This window comes from Cydia splendana, chromosome Z, assembly GCF_910591565.1.
Source record: "Cydia splendana chromosome Z, ilCydSple1.2, whole genome shotgun sequence".
Classification (NCBI taxonomy): domain Eukaryota; kingdom Metazoa; phylum Arthropoda; class Insecta; order Lepidoptera; family Tortricidae; genus Cydia; species Cydia splendana.
In genome coordinates this window covers 10,673,051-10,697,622 of record NC_085987.1, presented here as the reverse complement: position 1 = coordinate 10,697,622, position 24,572 = coordinate 10,673,051, and the positions used below count along the sequence as shown (strand labels likewise).

General features: G+C 36.5%; 1 protein-coding gene across 1 annotated transcript in view; it reads left to right on the top strand.

The window, feature by feature from the left end:
• Window positions 1-24,572, top strand: part of LOC134804236 (protein sickie) — a 265,539-nt gene that overhangs the window by 123,071 nt on the left and 117,896 nt on the right. Inside the window, exon 3 of the mRNA XM_063777209.1 lies at window positions 1,569-1,882. Coding sequence (XP_063633279.1) covers window positions 1,569-1,882 — 314 coding nt within the window. The remainder of the gene's footprint in view (window positions 1-1,568; window positions 1,883-24,572) is intronic.

Genomic DNA, 24,572 nt, shown 5'->3' with positions numbered 1-24,572 from the left:
CCCCACTTTCGTTTTTAAAAAAAAAAACATCTTTTAGTCGGATCCTAACGATTTAAAATACTGAACTAACGTGAACTAACGATGAACTAACGATTCTAATTGAAAGAATCCATAAAATCGGTTTTGGGGCGGTAGCGTGAAGTTGACCGCCCCACTTATGTTATTTTTTTTAAATACGTAATGTAGTCGGATCCTAACGATTTCACATGCTGAACTAACATGAATTAACGATGAACTAACGACTACATATCGATTCCAATTGATTGGAACCATAAATACAATTTTGGAGCGGAAGACGGTGTTGGCGCTCCCCTACTTTAAAAAAAAATTCGTACACAAGTTATGCGTCGGATCCTAACGATTTGATATACTGAACTAACGTGAACTAACGATGAACTAACGATATAGATATGCCATTTGCGGGCACTCGATATGGGGCGGTCAACTTCACGTGAAGTTGACCGCCCCACAAAATTGAAAAAAAAAAATACTTAGAATCGGATCCTAACGATTTAATATACTGAACTAACGTGAACTAACGATTATCTATCGATTCTAATTGATAAAAACCATAAAATCGATTTTGGGGCGGTAGCGTGAAGTTGACCTCCCCACTTTTGTTTTTTAAAAAAATCGATGTTGTAGTCGGATCCTAACGATTTAATATACTGAACTAACGTGAACTAACGATGAACTAACGATATAGATATGCCATTTGCGGGCACTCGATATGGGGCGGTCAACTTCACGATCATAGCTTAATTCGGATGCGGATGCGAACAAGTCGGTATAGAAACGTCTTAGCGGCGGCGTAAGTGCTAGGTAATTTCATCATCACCTATAAATCATCTAGACCCAGAAAAGTCGCCCAAGTTACTGTTTATTACATATCATGCACCTACTTATATTCTTGCTCAAATATTAACGTTGCGTTTTTTAAAATAAAAATTACTAAAATAATATTTGGCTTTTGTTAAGTACAGTCACCTGCAATAATATGTTACTCTTCGAAGGCCGCAAAATTACGTGACACGCTCTTATGGCTCTACAAATAAGATCCTGTCAGATATTTTTGCGGCCTTCAAAGAGTAACATACTATTGCAGGTGACTGTACCTACTTTTGACATATGTGAGCCTTTAAATGTCAAATAATCTGCATCCGCAACACCGCACAGATCGCACAGAACTCCTCATCGCACGGAATCTGGTTGAGATTGAGAGGTTGAGAGGCAGTTTGTGTTTTTGTATACACGTAGGAATATTCCCAATGTCCAAAATATAGCGCCCAATTAAATAGGTAGGTACGGTTATCTGCATGCCATTCCATATTATGTGCCTAGCCCATAAGATTTAGGGAATTGACTCTACTATTATGTAGTTGTGTGTTGAACTAGTTATGTCATAGTATCACCATCATCATCATCATCATCATATCAGCCCTTTATCGCCCACTGCTGAGCATAGGCCTTTCTTCTAGTACGCCACTTAATAATATACATGTGTATACCCCTACCCCCTACCCTACCTAAAAATATTTTGATTGATCTTTCTTTATCTTTTTTTACAGTTGGAAAACGTGCAATGCTGCTTGGACTTTCTTCACGCCCAAAATGTCCAAGGTTTAGAGCAAGTGACAGCTGTAGACATCCGTGACGCAAAACTAAAAGCTGTACTAGCTTTGTTTTTTGCGTTAAGTCGGCACAAACAAGCATCGAAACAAAGAGCAGCGCCATCTAGCAGCAATGCTACAAACGTGGTGAAAAACTCAAGCGAAGATGTGTCCCTAAGCTCTGTTCAACGCATCAAAGGTGGCAGCAGTTGTGATGAGATTTTAACAGCCTGTGGAAATAACATCGATATGTCTACACTAGCTGCTAACAGGTAGGTTTCTAGAAATAAGATTATAAGTAATTGTAATTAATATTTACTTTTTACAAAGGGATTTTTGCACCTGAAAGTCTGACCGTGACGAATAGTTTTATTTTAACGCCATCTAGCGGCGAGTAGTCGAACTAACCGTTAGCATACGCTGTTGACCCGGATGCAGTTTCTTGTCAAACAGTACAGATGGCGCTGCACTTCACTTGTTATTAGAAAGTGAAGACTATTGCCTAGAATTAAAAAGATCAATCAACTCTTCAAAGTGGGGATTCTGTAAACTAAAGATCAAACGATAAAAACTGATAGACCAACTCATAAACAGAGATCGGGATGGTGCTACAAAACATACTTATGACGATTTCACTTTTCGACGATATAATTTTATATTGAGTTAACTTAATTACTTACTTACATACCTACATATATTATTCATTTATACACATCAAAAATCTTACAATGTACTTACAAAATTACAAAAATCTTAACTTTAACAAACAACTAACAAACACAAAAACTACCTATTCACAAAATTCGCTCCGCGTGCCAGATGCAAAGGAGCCCATCACGCTCGCCGCGTTGCCACGTTGAACCGCGATGGACAACCTTTGCATAACAACACACCACTACAACACACTAACAACTAACGGTAGTTTGGGATACATACCGGTAGCAGCAGAAGTTGTTAAACGGGCTTTATTGTTAAGAGAATAAGAGCGTGTCCAGGTAAATTTGAACACCTCGCCCGCTTAGCAACTTCTGCTGCTGACTGTACATAGTATCTTATCGCATCAACAACGCTTGCTTTGTCAGCTGAATACGTCCAGTATAAATTGACAAAGTGCCAACTGCTTTTAAGGTCCATTATATCTTTGCGAAAGAGCAAAATTGCTACAATCAAGTTAAGTTCAGCCGAAGCAGGCGTGCTAAAATAAACCTGTTCCGCGTAATATGTATTATCGCGTTTATAATAAGGAGCGGCAGAGGCATTGCCGAGCACGTGACGTGTCCTGACGAAAGTGTATCCATTGCATTTAAATGCAGTAGAACCCACTTAATACATTACATTTAATACAATTTCCGGCGTAATTCGGCATTTTTTACCTGAAACTTAATTTCTAAAGATACGGTAACTAAATTAACGATAAATACGGTTTCCCAGTTAAGATGTGTTTTTGACGTGATCTCTTCACAATCTTCTCAAGCGGGTTTGACTACATTACTCACGGCCCGATTCTAATAACAATACTTAACGATCTGTCATGTCATCTATTCACCTATAAACAGAATTCATTTTAGTATAAGGTGGCTAGTTATTGAAGGCTGGCCAGTTATTGAAACCTTATACTAAAATGAATTCTGTTTATAGGTGAATAGAATTCGTTTTTAGTTTAGGGCGGCTAGTTACTGGCTAGTTATTAGTGTTATTACCCTATGTAGGTACCCGTATGGCTCGTAAATTTTCTCTCGTAATTAGACATTCGCTGCGATCACTTCTTCTTCTACCTAGCGTTTTCCCGGCCTAGCGCCAGGGTCTGATTTCCTGCTCAATCTTCTCCACATTTGTTGCGATCACTAAATTATAATAATATGCTATAATACTTACCTAAGTACATACAATTATAATAGGTAATACAGGGTGTCCCTAGCCATTGGACAAAGCCGAAATTTACACATGCATTTAGGGTATTTAGAACCAGTATACAAAGTATCATAGCAATCGGTGTAACGGTTACGAAGAAATTAACAAATTACGATTTTTTTACTTTGGAGCAACCTGTAGGTATGTGTTAGTAGCTCCTGAGGTAATAAATAGTATGAAACCTTCTTCGACCGTTTAGGTTATCTTTTTTATTTATTACATTACTAAGATTCTGACTTTTGACAAATGTCATACTAATTGCCGCACATTTTCAAACAAATTGTCAAAAGCACTGCCATTGATTAATACAGTATGTTTCTTTTTGTTGTCGATTATTGGAAATAACTTTTGTTTGATAATTTATTTTTTTATCTTTTGTTCTAATTAAAAAAATATTATCGTTAGAGCATTTCTGAGAAGTAACCCTACGTGGGATTTCAGGGTTTGTCCAATGGCTAAGGTCACCCTGCATAATATAAATATAAAATTTTGGCATTTAAATATTCGGTTATTTTTTGTTACTTAAAAGTAAATTAAAACAATTAATTAAGTGTTACTTACTTACTTAAAACAAAACAAAAGTATTAAAGACAAAATTAATGTTGCATGGACAATGAATGTGATAGTAAGCAAAAAAGCGATTAAATATAAGTAACAATTGCTAAAATATAGATAACAATCCCTGCAATTTCATCTATACTTCTACTAGACTAGTAACATTTGGTACCTAAATACATACGGAACTAGGCATATTATGAAGTCAGAAAAGCGAGTGGGATGTGATACCTACCTATCGAAAGGGAGTTCAAAACAGCTGCGTATACAAACGGTAGATCGGAAATGCCTACCTCCGCGACGGCTATAAATTAATCCTAGCCGCGTTACTAACGGCTGTACGGTGACACTTCTATTTTTAAACTAAGCGCCCTCTATTGGCGAGTTGCCGAGGTGATTCTCGCTGTTACTGGTTTACTCATATTCTATGTTTGTAAACAAAGGGGACCGAAGTGCAAATTGAAGACTTCCCCCAACGCAATTTAGCATGTATGAAACAGTTGCTTAAACGAGAAAAATATATTAATTGTAAATTTGGCTTTTTTTAATTCTATGTAGGTAACATGATATTCGGTAGGTAGTAGCTTATGGTTGATTTGATAGGCTTCAGAGGTGTTAACTTTGACGCGCTTAACTCTTACCCCTGTTGACTCCCGGTCAAAGCTTCTCTGATTAGGTACCTACGCAGACAATACCGAGGACGTCACGTCACCCCGTCTCGAACTCGCCGCACGACAAAAGGCTAACAAGCTATTGTGTGACATTTGGAGTCTTTGCCGGAATAAAAGCTCATGTGACTGGAGGCGTCATAGTCGAGCTTCCTTTGTTCATTTGAGGGTGACGTATGGTCGGCGCCCTCAGACCAACGCACGTGCGTACACCGCACCGCTACCTGCATTATGCATATAATTTAACTGAGGCAATCGTGTGAGGCGTGCAATGGGCGGCACGAGCCACCGTTGAGCACTTAACTAGGGATGTACCGACTAGTCGGGAAATCCGACTATGTAGTCGGCGATTAGTCGGCGACTAGTCGGCAAAAATGGCCGATTAGTCGGCACTTTATTAGTGAAAGAAAAACAGAAAAAAAGAAATCAACAGTTAATATTTACCATATGTTTTATGTTTATTTTCCTAAAATGCCTATTCAGGGAGCATACGAAAACTTTTGTTTATATAATTGACCGTTTGATCGTTATCGTATGTTGGTGGGCTGGTGTTTTCCTCTACAGGTCGATCTCAACTGATTCTCGTGTAATTTCATGTGCAAGTTCGATAGTTAGGAGCCATGAGGAACTATTAATGTTATTGCAAAATTTAGAGACAGACAGAGCACGGGGCTCCTAAAGTCGACTAGTCGGCCAAATCAATAGTCGGTACATCACTACACTTAACATGACTCGTTACCTACCAATAATGAGCTATAGGTACCTTCTTCTATAAGTATTTGATCTTAATCTTTTAACAAGTTTTAACAAAAAAAACCATGAGTTTACAAAAATAAAGTTGCTCATTTTTAGAAGGAATTTTTATATTTTTAGCTTCTGTGCTTAAATTGTTACAAGTGCGTTTTAGACCTATGTTTGTTGTGATTTTTTTTCTATAGAGCGAAAGTCAAATCGATGAAGTTACCTACTAAAGAAAGGCCGTATGATTGTTATTTATATTATTTGGCAACCGTATTATGATCTAAAAAAGCGCTTCGATTTTTCAAAAACTCTACTGGCTGAAACTATACTTACACCTTAAGTAACAAGTTTATAAAATCCAACTGGCTGCGGTATGTCTAATGGCTCCTCTTCACGTTGGGCCAACGCCAACGCCAACGAGGGACGCATTTATGCGTTAGAGGGAGCAAGTGATATTGCTATCTCATTCTACCGCATGGCTGCATCCCTCTTTGGCGTGGGTAAGTAATAAACCATACAAACCTATAATATATTGCTCAGAATATATAAATTCTATTAGTATAATTTTGAATGGCATAACGTGCAATAAGTATAACGTGCGATACGTATAACAATGAATTCTATAATTTTATAATGTATAATGAACTTTACATATAATATCGTTTATGATAAGTATAAAAAGGTATAACGTTGAAATAATATAATATACAAAACAAATACCACGAAATAAACCTAACCTTTTATTTTTCTGGGGGGTAACAGTTCTAACCTAACCTAATACTTTTCTGGTAGCAGTTTCTTTCTCTGAGGGGTCACAGTTGTAACCTAACCTAACCTACTTTTCTGCTAGCAGTTTTTTCTGTGGGGGGTCACAGTTCTAACCTAACCTAACCTATTTTTATGGTAGTAGTTTATTTTTCTGTGGGGTAACAGTTCTAACCTAACTTAACCTATTTTTATGGTAGTAGTTTTTTTCTGTGGGGTAACAGTTCTAACCTAACCTAACCTACTTTTCTGGTAGCAGTTTCTTTCTCTGAGGGGTCACAGTTGTAACCTAACCTTTTTTTTTTTTGAGAGGGGAAATGCTTTACGCATACCACCCGGCGCGGGGACGGGCCGGGATGGTTATGTGGGACTCCCTGTTGTGGGCTAATGAGACCCCAGGTTTACCCACTAAAACCCCTCTGTTGGCCGCCTCAAGGCTATAAGGCGGGGCACGGGAAACGACCGAGACCATTCTTCCAAAAGTTGTAACCTAACCTAACCTAACCTAACCTACTTTTCTGGAAGCAGTTTCTTTCTCTGAGGGGTCACAGTTCTAACCTAACCTAACCTACTTTTCTGGTAGCAGGTTCTTTCTCTGAGGGGTCACAGTTCTAACCTAACCTACTTTTCTGATAGCAGTTTCTTTTTCTGGGGAGTCACAGTTCTAACCTAACCTAACCTACTTTTCTAGTAGCAGTTTCTTTCTCTGAGGGATCACAGTTCTAACCTAACCTACTTTTCTGGTAGCAGTTTCTTTTTCTGGGGAGTCACAGTTCTAACCTAACCTAACCTACTTTTCTGGTAGCAGTTTCTTTTTCTGGGGAGTCACAGTTCTAACCTAACGAAACCTACTTTTCTGGTAGCAGTTTCTTTCTCTGAGGGGTCACAGTTCTAACCCAACCTAACCTACTTTTCTGGTAGCAGTTTCTTTTTCTGGGGAGTCACAGTTCTAACCTAACCTAACGTACTTTTCTGGTAGCAGTTTTTTTTCTGGGGAGTCTCAGTTCTAACCTAACCTACTTTTCTGACAGTAATTAGCTTCGATGATCTATGAAATACTGAGCTATCCAAATAATTTTACTGATGTTTTCAACCGACGAAAAAAAAAACGGAGGAGGTTCTCAAGTCGACGCGTATATTTTTTTTTTTTTTTTCAACCGACGAAAAAAAAAACGGAGGAGGTTCTCAAGTCGACGCGTATATTTTTTTTTTTTTTTATGTATGACCACGCACAACTTTTTACAGAGGTGTTCGATTTTGAAAATTATTTTTTTATTGGAAAGGGTATACCCCGAAGTTGGTCCCATATAAATTTGGAAAAAAAAATCCAACGTTAAGGGTAGGAAAATAGGGGATGATTGATTTTTTCACTCACCGATTGTAACGTATGACCACGCATAACCTTTTACAGAGTAGTCGTAATAATAATAAAAATTTGGAAAAAAGTCCTACCCTAAGGGTGGGAAAATAGGGGTAATTTATTTATATTACAGAACATAATAGTTAAAGTAGGATTATTAATATAACAGTTAATATCTAAAGCAAGGTAGGTAGCTATTTTTAAAAGTAATCAAAAATTAAGCATGTAATAATTTGTATAAATTATAGCCACAGAAAATTATAAAATAAAAACTTTTTAACAAAAAAAATAACCGCCGAAAAAAAACTAAAAGGAAATAAAAAACCGGCACTAACACGAAACGAGTCGACCAAACAATAGCACACTGAAAAGAAAAAAATAATTATTTTGTCTTCAATAACGCAAGTGAATACCTATGAACTATGTATATACATACTTCTGAAATCAATCACACAAATCTGCGTATTTATATATTTACAATCTGTTATTTTTGGAGTCGGTGCCAGCCTCAAACAAACTTGAGCACCTTAGTGAAGCACCTGCACCGACTCCAAAAATAACAGATTGTAAATATATAAATACGCAGATTTGTGTGATTGATTTCAGAAGTATGTATATACATAGTTCATAGGTATTCACTTGCGTTATTGAAGACAAAATAATTATTTTTTTCTTTTCAGTGTGCTATTGTTTGGTCGACTCGTTTCGTGTTAGTGCCGGTTTTTTATTTCCTTTTAGTTTTTTTTCGGCGGTTATTTTTTTTGTTAAAAAGTTTTGTTCAGATACTTATATGAGATGTTATTCATTATTTTAATTTATATGCATAATTAATGTTATATTAAATGTAGTTTATTTGTATGTTATACCAAACAGCGGTATATATATTGTATGTTATATTATTTTTATGTTATACTTATTGAAAATATAGATTTAGTGCATTATACATTAGATTAGTATACGTTTTGAACGTTTGTAAAATGAAATTATAGGTACCAAAAGTTCGTATTCATTATGATACGCACCCCTTTGGCGTTGGCGTTGGCCCAACGTGAAGAGGAGCCTTAATTGATTCCAGACTCCCACAAATGGGCCCTTTGAGGGAGTTATCAAATATGTATAGTCAGCCAAGAAAGTGGTTTGCCACTTTTCTACTCTATCAATCAGATGATAGAGTCGAAAAGTGGTAAACCACTTTCTTGGCTGACCGTACAAGTTGGTCTGTTTTCATTGCTAGGTATATAAAATTGTCACTAATATTCTGCAGAACTGTGTCAGTAGTCATAGGTATCAGACTCTTCTCGTATAAAGAAAAGTGAGAGCAATCAGACACGAATATAAACCAGTTTGAGATCTCATGAGTTTTTCTCATAGGTGAACAACCGGGGATGCATGCTGCACAATGGGACCACTTTCCTTAGCGGGACACTCCTTGTACGGGGCACGGTGGCCCGGCAACTCGAATGTCATTCTACAGCCTACACATTATACACATTGATTTGTATGCGCCATGATCATTACGATCTTTAATATCAATTGTATTGTTGCTAGGGAGGAAAATTTCAAATATTGTATCTACACATATATTACATACGTACATACTAATATATAAACCTAATGAAGCAGGAGGTAATATTCCTTTCTTACTTTCTGTGTACAAATTTTAAAGGTCCCTTTTTATAGTTTTTCGTAAATAATTTGTACCACCGTTTACGAGTTATTTAAGTACAAAAAAAAACTATAAAAAGGGCCCTTAACGTAACCAAATTTCGTAGATTTCTGAAAAAATATTAACTTTTCCTGAACGTAATGAAATACATGGGGGTTCAAATAGGGTAGCTCTTAAGGTCCTCCATTATTCTTCCTTCCATCGGATTCTGACCTTTTTATGATCCACACTGAACGCGACACCAGGCGTGGCTCACTCCGCGATTTCGTCGCTTTGCTACAGGTAGCTAAATTCCGCCCCAATTTTGGGGAAAGCCATAACCCGCGCGTGGCGCTGTCGCCACCTAGCGGCCATAATATATCTGTGCTGATCGTAACAGACGCGTTTTGTTAGAGTAAGTCTTCTGTACCTAGTACATACTATTATTTACTCTGTGGCGACACTCTGTACAACAAGTTATACTTAGTAGGTACATAAGTACCTATTTACGTACAACGTCGCAATTTTACAACTACTACATAAGACTTTTTGCTTCGTATCACGTCTCGCGTTACCGCGGTCGGTTATCCAATACCCAATTATGAAAGTTAGGGTGTTATAATACTTATAATATAACCATCATACTAAGTATTACTTGCTAGTCTTGCTAATAGCGTCGTTGTAGATATTCGCAAACAAATAATTTTATAACTTATAGGGTAAATCGTCAAATACTGGCGACTGTTTAATAACTGGCCACCGTATACTAAAAATGAATTGTATTCACCTATTTATAAACAGAATAATTTTGTAGTATAAGGTGGTTTCAAAACTAAAATTTTCATAATAGGTTTTTTGATCTAAGTGAAGTATAACATCGCTGCCTCTCGTACACTTTATTAATAGCCGTTGCTAATTTTAGTTTTCTTAAGAAACTTAACAAAATTAGCTTGAGAGCCACCAGATCATACTATATCATGTTGAGCAAGTACATTTATAACATAATTATACGAGTAAATCGCGCGCTTCTTATAGTTAATAATAAATTATTATTAATTATATTTTGTATCTGCTATTTTTAACGTAAAGATTAAACAACAATGTCGGCATTTGATCAAGTAACGTATAATTAGTGTGGTTTGGACTACGTACTCACTGGAATGTTTATTTTATTTCTAATGTTAATATTTAATATCCAGAGAGGAAAATGAGGACTATTACTTTTGTATGTAGAAATTGTAGAACAGTAACAGATGCACAAAACATCCTAATGAGGAAGGTCATATGTATATGTATGTTTAGGATTCCTAAAACCTCAACACATATGACCTTCCTCATTTATAAAATAATGGTGGCTGGCGAATAGGCTAGATTTATTTTCGTTTTACTGTCTTATATGTTAACAGGTTCTGGTATTGAGCATCATCCCTCCATTGTCTGATAGAAAAGCCGTCGGGAGCGCGTGCTCAGTTTACGACGGCCGCCGTGCGCTTGACTGGCCTCTGGTGAAAATACCTCTTTTAAACTACACTTTTACGTCGTCGTAAATTTCGTCTTGAGAGCTCAATGCTTTACTTAATCTTAAGTGTTTTATTGCCTGCACCATAGAACGTTAGCCGTCACTCCAAAGATCGAAAACGATGAACCTATAAAGTACATGTTTACAAGATGCATGAAGAAAGCAGTGGATAGGGTCAATAGATGGTTCAATGTAATTGAATGACCGATCACCGAAACGTTGTAGTAAATAGACGCAATGGGAAAACTATAAGCTGAAATATTCATTTAAGTACATACTAAAACGCTATTATCCATATTTTAATAAAGTACATATTCATGGCAGTTCTCTGGCTAATTATTTAAGTCTTCAACGATTATTTAGACGCATTAAGTAACATCCAATATTGCGTAAGCCATAAACGAAATGGTTCATCATTTCATGAACTTCGACCTTCATTCTGTAGGTGTAGACACCGAGGTTTACTATACAAGTGATAGATGCATATGCAGATTTGGTTGTGCCTGTGAAATGGAGGTGTCTAATCAATCGGATTTTGGTCCAGTGGCTCCGAAAAGTTCGGTCGCACGTTTATGGAGCAACGCAATTCCAGTCGGCTGGTCGGGACATATCCTCAAACAAGCCGACTGTACACTGTATAAATATGGGTAGGTTTCCTTGATGAAAGCTCCCATTAGTAAATTGAATAGATCTCGCCTTATGCACACGTATACACACGAATCTAGGTGACTGTCGAGTAAAATACACTCACGCAAAATGTATCATACCTACACCTAGGCAGAATGATAATATATCATTTGGACGACCGGTCTGGCCTAGTGGGTAGTGACCCTGCCTATGAAGCCGATGGTCCCGGGTTCGAATCCTGGTAAGGGCATTTATTTGTATGATTGATGATACAGATATTTGTTCCTGAGTCATGGTTGTTTTCTATATATTTAAGTATTTATACATTATATATATCGTTGTCTGAGTACCAGCTTTCTTGAGCTTACCGTGGGGCTTAATCAATTTGTGTAAAAATGTCCTATAATATTTATTATTATTATTTATTTATAATCCCTGCTAGTATGATATTATAAAATGCGAAAGTAATTCTGTTTGTCTACCTTAACATATAACAGATAACCCTCTTCACGCTTAAGCCGCTGAACCGTTTTAGATGAAATTTGGCATGGAGATAGTTTTAGAAGGACATAGGATAGTTTTTATCTATAATCATCATATGATGGTCTCATCGGAAGATCAGCGCTGGAAGCCACCAGCTGCGATCGGGCCATTTCGTGGCACTTTAAGACGAAACGGGAGCTGAGCTAAAAGTCAATTTTGAGATTTCAAGCTGAATATACCCGTCGCTCTGACGGGGCGTGAGAGACTGTATTTGTGTGTGTAATGCACGCACACAGATGCGTACGCTTGCACCCGCGCGCGCCTCATTGCCGACAATTTGCAATGTCATTTTTCGTGCGTTACTGCCACGAGGCGTTCACTTATTACCTACTTACTGTGTTGCGATTGAATTTTTTGACCCGGCTTACGTTTACGGAACTCGATAATCTTTCTACTACTGTGACTTGGCTTTGTTTACTTGACTTTGCTGATCAGCTTATTGTTTTGGACTCCGTGAGTTGTGGTTACCTATTGGACCGCACGCAATTCATCTACCTTTATTCAAGTATACCTATACCTTTTGTTATACCTACGTGTTGTTTACAAAATTTCTGGTTATAATATTACAATAATTATGACCTTTGTGTTGTACGTAGGGTACCTACTTATGATACTTACTTATAAAGAATTCATGATAACGTCAAATAATGAGTCAAAAGGGTAGGGAAAATAAATCGTGTACTTACTTATATATACTCTTACACTCAACAGCCAACTTTAACATTAGAAAAAGGCACTAAATTTAATTTATAATGGGAGGTCGATCATTGTCGATTACATTTTTTTTAAGTTTGCTGCATTTTTCTAATGTCAAAGATGACTTGCCGAAGTATAGGTAGGTACCTACATACATATAGGTAAATCGTGTTTATTAGTTACACACATAATATTTAATGAATATGGCAATAGAGTTTGGAATTCATACTTACCTACTATTCTAAACAACTTTCCTAATAGAGTTTTACTAGAAATAAGTAATAAGCCTAATAAGATTAAGTATATAATAAAAAAAGAACTGAATACCATAGTACAAGAATAATTATTAGTTAAGTAAGCACATAAATATAATACATATACCTACACATAAATATACATTATGTATTTATAATGATAAGTAATAAATATATTAGAACTTAAGATTAGGGAATAAATTTAATATGTCCCCCTCATCCTAGTTACTAAAATCTTAAATATTAAAGATTATAACTAGGTTAAGAACGTGTAATAGTATTATTTTTTGTGAATTAAAAACAGATTTCATTAAAAAAAATTTAATGTAAAATGCCTATGTACGTTTATATAAACCTACTTCGATTTATGAAGCACATAATTCTTATAAGCACCATATACCTACTGTATTCTCATAAGGCCCAGGTACTCAAGAAATATGACCAATATTTGCCAGTATCATATTAGTTTTATTTTATTTGAAAATTTAAGGCACTAAAACATCTCTATTCCGATTGAAAGTAATTTATTTAAGTATCTAAATTTCAACGAACTTAACCTCTAAGTATTATACTATAAAGGTACCTGAGGGTATTATTATTATACGAAACATTATTTTAAGAATACGAGTATTCATTACTTTAGAAGGTACCTACTTATAGATTTTATTGCGTGATGCACATATGCGTAATTAGCCGAAACCTTTATAAGAGTGTAATTCATAAGAAGTACATAAGATATAATTTATGTACTGGTTTGCTGTTAGCTTTTAATTGTATCACTTTACATATATGTTACTCAAATAACTAACACGGTTACACTGTTGTAAGAACATTATTTTTCAGGTAGGCCTTATTATACCTACTATAGGCCTTATTACCTCCTAGTACCTTAGTAGTAGTAGTACTACTACGGAAATTGATTCAAAGACTCAAGACTGACTTAAGTGGCAGTAGGGTGTAGGGTTTTTTCTAGGCTTAATGAGTTCGCTGAAGCTTATTTTTTATACTTAGCGCACAGAACCACTAGTTTAACAGTATCAGCTCTAACCACATGTCACCATTTTGTCCTTTACGTAACAAACTCAGGGGCCCAGAATATCCGATGTACCTATCAAATCAAGGTTCTGTACCAAATAAGGCCCGGTTATTATAGTTCGTTATTTTTTAGCATTAGAAAGAAGGTAAACAATCATGACGTGTCTTTTTATTAATAATTATTGAAAAACGCTTTCAAAAATTAGTTATGAAAGCAAAAGAATATAAAAAATTATATGATTAATACATACATACATACATACATACAATCACGCCTATTTCCCGGAGGGGTAGGCAGAGACCACGGATTTCCACTTGCTACGATCCTGACATACCACTTTCGCTTCCTTCACATTCATAAAATTCCTCATACACGCTCGCCGGTTTAGGGTGCTCTTGCTCATTAATATGATTAATATGATTTATAATTCTAACATATTTGCTATGACTTATTTTTCAATGGTAATTTTTAATAAGACATGTCAAAATCTGTTACCTTAATGCAAAAAAACGAATTCAATAGTCATATCAAACGTCGATTATGCAGTTGATGATGAGCTTGCATTTTCTACCATTGGTGCTGCAAATGCATCAACCGGTGGCGATAAACTTTGCCCTCTTGTAAAACAAATTACTATTGTGATTGTGTCCAGCAAAAGGCCAAAATTCGGTTTACTCTCCTGTTTAAAATATTACTAATTTATTCATATTTCAGATTAGGTACATAGGTAACTGTCTGAATGTTACAATGCCAGCTGGCAAATTCTATCACATTTGTTTGTTTGGTAGTCATGGTAACATTCACTTACATTGATATCCTTATTAAGATCTGTATATTATTATCCAGACCTTAAAATATTGCCACCGTTGCCCTTTAAAAAAATACTGTTTAAATAATTGGCTACTCAAACAATGCTTCTATAGTATAAATAATGACTACACAAAAATGGGTAGTATTGTATATAATGCACGAAATAAGGCCCGATTCTTAAGCGGGTTTAAATTTTGAGGCCATGTCCGCTAATACTATAGACAAAATATCAAGTTTAATAAACACAAAAAAAAACATTGATGGGCCTTATTTTATAATTTAGGCCTTACTTTGTAATTTAAAGTAGAGTTAGGCCAAGAAAAATCTATAGCGATTTTGATAGAACACGCAGTGCAAGTATTATTTCAAACGTCGCTTCTATGAAATTATGACATATAAATAACACTTGCACTGCGTGTGCTATCAAAATTGACTTTTCTTGGTCTGACTCTAAAATATTCTTTATTACACCACAAACATAAAAACAAATTTAAAAAAAACCGGCGAAGTGCAAGTCGGACTCGCACACGAAGGGTTCCGTACCATTATTTATAAAAACGGTCACCCATCCAAGTACTGACCCCGCCCGACGTTGCTTAACTTCGGTCAAAAATCACGTTTGTTGTATGGGAGGCCCCACTAAAATTTTTATTTTATCCTGTTTTTAGTATTTGTTGTTATAGCGGCAACAGAAATAAATCATCTGTGAAAATTTCAACTGTCTAGCTATCACGGTTCGTGAGATACAGCCTGGTGACAGACGGACGGACGGACAGCGGAATCTTAGTAATAGGGTCCCGTGTTTTACCCTTTGGGTACGGAACCCTAAAACCGATTTACAATGTAGATAATAATAATAATAATAATAAATATACATGACATAAAAGCTCTCCAAGGGGCCTCTACGTGTTGGATCTGTGTCCCCACGCAAGCCTATCAAAAAGCCGGGATTATAGGCCCGTGATATCCAAGGAGATACAAATAATAAATATTATAGGACATTTTTACACAAATTGACTAAGCCCCACGGTAAGCTCAAGAAGGCTTGTGTTGTGGGTACTCAGACAACGATATATATAATATATAAATACTTAAATACATAGAAAACAACCATGACTCAGGAACAAATATCTGTATCATCATACAAATAAATGCCCTTACCAGGATTCGAACCCGGGACCATCGGCTTCATAGGCAGGGTCACTACCCACTAGGCCAGACCGGTCGTCAAGCAACCAACAATCAATCAATAAAGGTAGCAACAGGCGGTCTTATCGCTGTTAGTTCTTATTCTTCGTTTGTTAAGCATTAGAGTGAAGGTGACGTGTCTTTTTTAAGCATGCAATCGTATAATTATTTAGCTTTTTTTGTAATAGTTATGTACTTAGTGGTTAATATTAGTATTTACTTTTTTTTTTCAATAATGCATAAAAACGAAGTATAGACATGACAACCAAATATTAACGCCATTGTAGGGCAGGATATACAGAACATGAATCATTTGTACTGTCACGCTCCGTGATTGTTGAGCCATTTAGGGTTCTAGCTAAATTGGACATTCCATAGAGCACGAGTAAGTATGGAACAACCAATTCAGCTAGGACCCTAAATTGCTCGACAATTACGAAGCGTGCCTGTAGGTACCTAAAAATTGTGTTAACCCATTTTAACCATGCAATAAAATATTTTTGATTTTGATTACTAATTTGAAATATTAGAATCAAAAAGTTCATAATAGATTGTATATCATAACTACAAAAATGTGTTCCCTACTCTCAACCCAAAACCCCTTGTATCTTAGGATCTAGATATTTTCACACAAGACGGTTTATCGATAACTTCTTACATCACTAGATTATCGACATTAAATGTCGACTATTGCCCATCACTTTTCTGGCTGTGTACGTATTTAGAAACTTGACTCCGCCCCTAAAATTAGTGCGATAGGGACAACTGCAGCTGAGGCGAAAAATCCTGCGTAAAAATGACAAAAATCGAGGTTTCGTAGTCCTCTTTTTCCTCCCCCAAAACTTAACCAATCGTAACCAAATTTGGAAATCTAAATGATTATGAAATTATCTGTGTCGGACCGTTTTGCTTTTTTGGCTAATTGATATCAGTTTTGAATACCACGCCTCTCATTGCGGCATAGTCTATTAGGCCATTTTGGCCGTTTTTGAAGGGCTCTAGCGCCTTAAAAAACAAAAATATCAAAAAAAGCAAAACGGTCCGACACAGATATTGACAATATTAATCTGTGTTGAAAAAATCATTGCTCTAGCTTCAAAAACCACGGAGGAAAACGAGGACTACGTTTGTATGGAGGAATGACCACTCCTGTTGGCTCTTAATCTTATTTTGTGTTTTTTTTTTATATTACTTATGTATTGTCTCGTTTGTTTGTGCTTACGAATAAATCTATTCTATTTTTTTCTATCCCATGCAGAAGCAAGTTACATGTAATTGAACTGTTGCCCGCGATATTTCGGGACTGATACCGCTTCAAAGCCTTAAGAAAAAGACTTGTCTATTCCTACTCCCATCTTAAATTTCGGCAACGCACTTGTGACTCCTGTAACTGCATAGGCGATTCTTTGCTCGTTTGCCTCCTTATGCAAGCTCGTATTTTAATGTATTAGCAGTAATATAAACTACTATGCACCCATCACGTTGTACATGTGATACATATTGCAGCAACGATATAAAATGGTTAAACTTTATGTGAAATGCAGCTCAACAACTGCAATGCAGTGCAACAAATGTTAGTTTCTCGATTCGGGTGCCCGCAATAACTTAGCCCTGCACTTGGCAGAGGGTACCTATATGTTTAGTGTTTACTAAATATGGCATACTTTGGTAGAATTTAAGCTACAAAATAAATAATAAATTTAACTTTTATACGTGAGCTTACCGTGAATCAAGGTAATCGAACGAGCGAGCGAAGCGAAACGAAGTTCTTACATCCAACTTCGAGGCTAGGCTAGCGATACCTGTATAGTGTGAATCAAACGATCTGATCTAGTTTACTCAAAGAGTCTCAAGAATACAATACCATTGAGTGGTAAACCACAAATTAGGATAATCACCTCGTAGTAAAAGCAGATTATAACCGCCTTGAAATGTTAGTATAGATTAACGACTCTATTTCTTTAAACAATAGACTACAAAATACACTAACTAAATTATGTCTAACCTAACTTTTTTGCATTTAACAACCATCGACACTCAAAAAGAACACACTCAGTAGAAAAACAGCTATGAGATACCATAAAATTCCATTATATTTTCGGCTCTATAGTCTTACCATAAGGATAAAAATGCTTTGAAGGTAAGAATAACATTCACACGTTTTGCATTTAGAGATAACAGATGTCGCCAGGGTCGTACTCGCATTGTTGCAATTGATAAGCACGTGGTTTATCTGTTTATGTCGGAATGTTATTTAGTGGTAATTTTTTCTGACCTATACGTAACTAAAATTGTAATAAAAGAGCGAGCGAGACACCAATAAAAAAAAAATACCTGGCCTGTTATCAAATTGTGGGACACATTATGATATGATTGTAGTTTTATCTTAGTGTCTAACTGGCTTTCGCTCGTTCAGTACATGTGTTCTTATTCAATTCCTACTGATCTTTTACGCAACTTGGCTAAGTTTTACCGGACATTCCCTGCTTTCGATTGGATTTTGTACCTTGTGATTTTAACGACTCTGGCTACGTTTTACTGGACTTGATAATAATTATGAGGCGACCGTGGGTCAATGCGAGTGCAAGTGGACATTAACTAATATGTATAATAATTTATTATTAATAATTATACATTTTTATCTTTCTACATATTTTATTTAACACCAGAATACGTCCCTATCGTGGCTAAGGTGCATGTGACTTTCCAAAAGATTGAATATGATATTATCTTTTTAGACCATTTTAACCCCATTTAACAAGAAATAAGGTTTAGAATTCAATATACATGCAATGTACTTCTAACTTATTTTGTAAGTAAATTGGTTAGCGCCTACGAGAACAAAAGCAGATAATAGGATTGTAATAGAACAATGCCATTGTTAGTACAGGTAAGTGAACAAGATCAGTTCAAAAAATTTTACCTACCTCCCGGCATTTATATGTTTTATCTGAAGTCCCGAAAGGCCCCACTATATTAATATCCATAGTCGAAATTATAAAAAATGCCCGACATCTTGGATTTCTAAATGTTTTATTCAATCACGTCGTGAATTAAATATACCTACTTATATATTTTAGTTAATCGAGTAATTACATACCTAATCATGTGGTCAAATAATTAAGTAGCTTTTACAATTGCAGGATTTTGGCGAATCACGAATTCACAGTTCTTATTTCGTCGATTACTGTTGAAATTAAGCCCAACCAAATGAGACTTGAAGGACGCTACTTAGTAAAACAATGACTCGTGTTCGCCGAGTTCCTGCTAAGGATACCGATTATTGCGAAATCATTTAGGAATATAATTTTAATTATCTATTCTTAGTAAATAGGTGAGATTGTTTATTTTTTTCATTTCGTTTTGGGTGATCAATAATCAGTACTCCGATGATTGATGTTGAATCGATGATTATACATATATGTACATTATTAATATTTATATACAATTACAAACGAGTAAAAAGAAGATCATTTAACTCCGGTTTTTTGAAAGCTGTATGCGATTTTTTACATATAATGCAATACCGGGACAATGAATATTGATGCCACTTATCAATATCTAAAATTCATAATGGCGCAACGGCATGGCATGGACCGGGCTGCAAGCACGCACCCTCTTATTATTACAGTACTAAACTATTCGCATGCGAAAGGTAACCAGCTACGCTATGATTAGAGACTTATCACATAATTACTATATTTATATTTCAAAGGGTGCCATATTTTAGTAGGTGGTAGGTACCTACTTGCTTTAGCAGGTATTTTAATTAATGAATATGTATCATGATGGTTAATATAAAAATAGGTACTTACCCATAATTTATCGGTATCGCCAATATTGGTGTAAAATACCTACCGAAACACGAATGAAAAAAAGTTAATGATTTGAATTTTTTTATTTCAAAGAGTCATGTTAATTATGATTCTGTATTTTTTGGTATATCATTTAAAATTAGTGTCCGACCGAAACATGTTTTTTTGCCGAAACCGAAACCGAAACCGAACCTTCGGCTTTGGCTCTAGTTTCGGCCGAAACCGAAACCGAAACCGAAACTTTTGTAGACTTGTTAAAATCGTTGAAAAAATGTCATAAAACCGCTTTTACACACATATTATGGGGCTATCAACACCCAATGTCCTTGAAATTGATGTTACTTAAGCAGTTTTTTAAGAAAATTACTAGAGTTAAACCAATATAATTCTGCAACGATTTTGATAACACACGCAGTGCAAGTGTTATTTTAAACGTCAAAACTTCTATGAAATTGTGACGTATAAATAACATTTGCACTACTTGCACTGCGTATGCTATCAAAATCATTGCAGAATTTTCTTGGTCTAACTCTATTCATTCATCAGTCAAGCTAACATGTAGATACAGGGTCAACCAAAAACGCGAGCGTAGCGAGCGCGAAATTTTTTGTTAACAATATCGCAAGGCTGGGTACCGATCTTCACCTGGGCCTAAAAGCCCGAAATGCCCCAGTGAGGCGAACTTTCATGAGAAGTCAAAGCCGTGCTTCAGGCTTCAGGATAAGTAGTTGAGCACAGACTCCAACCAATGTCTATTGTATTTAAAAGCGAGACCGCAGGCCGAGCATGGCGCAGCGAGGCCAAAGGCTAAGCTGAAGTAGAGGACATGTGGAATACAAACCAATGGTAAATTGAGGTAAAAAGTGAGGCTAAGGTCGAGCATTCGTATGAAAAATTGTACTGGGGACACTTTTAAGGGTTTCTTCTTCGTTTTAATCAATAGTCAGCTGTTCAGCCTCGCAAAATATTAACTATTGAGAAAAAACTTTGCGGCACTAGTTGAGCGTAGCCTCGCTTAAAATTTGCCATTAGAGGTAGATAGGAAAATGACTGAATAAATGAGTGAATAAGAGCGAAAAAGACATCGTTCTACTCGGGCCGAGCTGATACTCGCGGCTAACGGCTACGTGCGACAGTGCTATCTCATTCACTCCGATACAATTAGACAGGGTGCGCGTTATAGGTATTGACAGCCTCTTAAGACTGCGTCGAGCGTCCAGTGGCGCCCTCATTAGTGGAATTGTGTTTTATAATAAACCAATTAATTTCTGTACCTATACATGAATCAATATATGTAGGTATTAATATTGTTGTCCTACTTATTCCCCAACTTTTAGTCTTTGTCCGAAGTACCATTTCGTAAGTTTCGGCCCGGCCGAAAGGTTCGGCCGTTTTTTGGCCGAAACCGAAACTATGGCCGAAACATGTTTTTTTGGCCGAAACTGGCCGAAACCGTAACCGAAACCGAACCTTCGGTCGGACACTATTTAAAATATGTCAATGAAATGAATAATTACATAATATACCTAAATTTCTTGTAAACTTAACGAGAAGATTTTTGTTTATTTGTTATAGTTAGTGGCACGCTATTCTTGGGTAAAACTTCCGTGACTAAGTTCAGAAAATAGTACCTAATGCATGTCGAAGCGTCTCAAACGGTAATCCCACCGTAGTTTGCAACCCGGAAGCTGTTTTCCGCCGGCCGTTGCTGTAAATTATTTTACCGCAGCAGGGACGGCTGATTTAACGAGATAAGCCGCGAACCCTTCTGTGAGTGCATAATGTCATCCCGCTAATGCAAGGGCCCCTCCCTGGCGCAGATGGCACTCTCGCTTAGTTTTTCATACTGGCACGTATAGCTTTGGCTATAGTGTTTAACATTCGCTGTATCCCGCGCGATCACGGATTCGGAAGGGGCGAAGGCCCTGGTGCTTTTGTCGACTATTCCGTCCTGTTGAGCGGATGCAATGGTCGCGCGCGCACGCTCCCGCGCCGCCGCCGCCGCCGCGCGCTCGCCTCGCGTCGCGCCCGGCTCCGTCCGCGTCGCGCTCCGTGCCCTCGCACCATCGGCTCGACAGTGCGACTGTGACAAATCGTCTTAAGAATTATAGTTTATGGTGTGCAAAGCTCGCAACAGACTATTTATAGCTCCCTATACGGCGCTGTCCTAATCGGAGCTGTTCCAGTGGACGCAACGAGAGATGGTTTTGATGTTTACATTTTGTGCAGTTTGAGTTAATTCTAGCTGCGAGTCTTTTTATTTGGCTAGTGATTCACCGTAACCGTCGTTTACTTTCCGTATACTGAATGTTAAAGCGAGAACCGTAAATTAGCTTCGTGGAAAGTATCGGTAAACTTTTAAGTTCAACTCGAGTGTCAAACTTATTTAAGTCTGGAGGTATTTATTAGTCACGCAATGCGGTGAATGGAGCGCGTAAACAAATACTTCAATTGATTCCTAAGTGCAGCATGTAATGATAGCAGATAAATGCGAGCTATGGCGCTTTGGGTGCTAAAGTTGTAGTGTTATTAGTTGAGCTTAACCGCCCACACATCGGTGTTGCGAAGACCGTGTGTTCTGCGCCCGCGCCGAGTCGGCGAGGTCCGCGGAGCTTGTTCGTGGTAAATCTTTCATTTTACTTATTGCATGGCCATTGGCCGCCACGGGCTCGCAAAGACTTGTCGGTATCTCGTCCTGACGCCTACGCACGACACCTACGCGTATTATAATTTATAATTTACTATGCGCTTTAATCTTAAATTTACAGTCCTAACAGCAACTTAACTATGAGGCAAACGCACTGACTTTATTGTCTTTATAGTTAAGCATAATCACATTTATTTATCTGACTTACATCATTCATCCCTTAGGAGGAATATGTTCCCTTGCATCCCTTATGTTGATCACAACAATTATATGTAGGTAGGTAGGTACAAATGTTACGATGCAAACTATTAAATAACTTATATTGTATTGCTGATATGCTGTAAGTAGAAATATTTACTCTTACGTAAGTAATTTCAAGTTACTTAACACATTCAATACCACTAAGTGCTACGGGTTACGCTCGTAGCGCGTAGCCACGGTTTCGTCGTATGTAGCGCGTAGTCGCTACGAACAGTGTACCCGACAGTCGGGTTCTTGGTGTTGAATGTGTTAATCTCTAGGATTCTAAGTACCTACATACCGCGAATATAAAAAATTGTTATTTCGATTTTCGCAGTAGACCATTTGATCAAGTTAGGCAATATTGTAAGAGCAAATGCACACAAGTAGAGTTATAAAAGAAGTTATAAAGTGGATTATTAGAAATATTTAAGCGTTTATCACTTTTACAACCACGACGAATCTAACAACTAAGATGTCATCAAAGTCCATCATCAAGCTTGGACCGCAAGGTATTCCAAAGTAAAGGGTTAGTCTGTATTTCAGTTAATTAAAATATTCCTTAATTCTAATTTTAATACTGTTAAGTTAAAGTAACTAGATTACTAGAACATCCTCGACAAATTTTTCGGCAACATACAGGCAAAGGAAGTTTATTTGTCACGTGGTTTATTTTATTGTCTCACGACGGCAATATAGGGATGTAATAAAGTACTTTGTGTGCCAAATTACTTTAACAAGCGTTTGATCTGGCGTAGCAGGGGTGTTATTGCCGCGAGCTATTTACAAGCGGTTTTTCAAACCGTAACCCTTACTCCTATCATGCCCTACATATTTATCACTTAAAAACCTTCCGAAGATATTTTCAAAGTAATCGTGACCGGATCATAAACTATTTTTCTCAAACATGCAATGAAATATTGATGTTATGTTCCTTATAATAGGCTGCGAAGTATGACGTTTCAGGTGCGGCTAGGACAAAAGGTCGTTAATGGAATTTCATACACATCTTGCAGGCCTAGGCCGGCAAAGTCCTCTTTTTTAATTTTCATTTCACAGATATTTGTGACACAGCATCGTGGCATTCATCCATTAAAAAAAACTAGAGGCAGTATTTGCTTTATGGTTCGTAATGAGACTCTGCCACTACGCCTATAAAAAAAAAACAAAAAACAATGTTTGCTATAATTTGCAGTTTTATTTGTATAAAATCAACATGAACTTAATAAATAAAACATTCTATAATTTTATAATTTTAAATTATAAATTTAACTACACAAATAAAAACATTTAAAATATTTCATCTAAACGTTAGCGGTAAAAAGGTCTACTCAAACACGCGTAGTTATATTTTTTAAATTGTTATGGAGGTAAAGTTGAAAAAAAAATCATTCTGTTTTATTGGATTTATGGTGCGTTGTTGATTTTTTGACTTTAATATGAGTTCCGACGAAATAATGAAATTAATATTAATTGTAATCGTAGGCGTTGGAATTGGCAGCGTAACCAGAATTGATTTTAATAACTTGCTGCCTCTGCCGCCAAGTCAAAGACGAAGTATGTATATGGTTGCTTATGGCAATTTTATTATTTGAGAAACTAAGAAAAATGGCTTAGAAACAGTTTTGTGCCATATTTTAAATGAATGTAACTACAAATTCGTCAACACTGTGGAAATTATACTTATTTACTCCGTGCATAAAGCAACGATGTATGTGAAACATGATATCAACATGAAAGACTATATAAACTTATGTGACGAAAACGACAGTCAGACGGATACAAGGCGAAAACATCAAAATACATGAAAATATACGGGTAGTAAAAATACACGATTCGTGTAAAACATACGCGTGATAATGATATAGGTACGTGTTGGTTATATTTTGGGTGTACTTTACTTTTAGTTTTTTCTATAAATAAAATTTGGGTTTCGTGGATT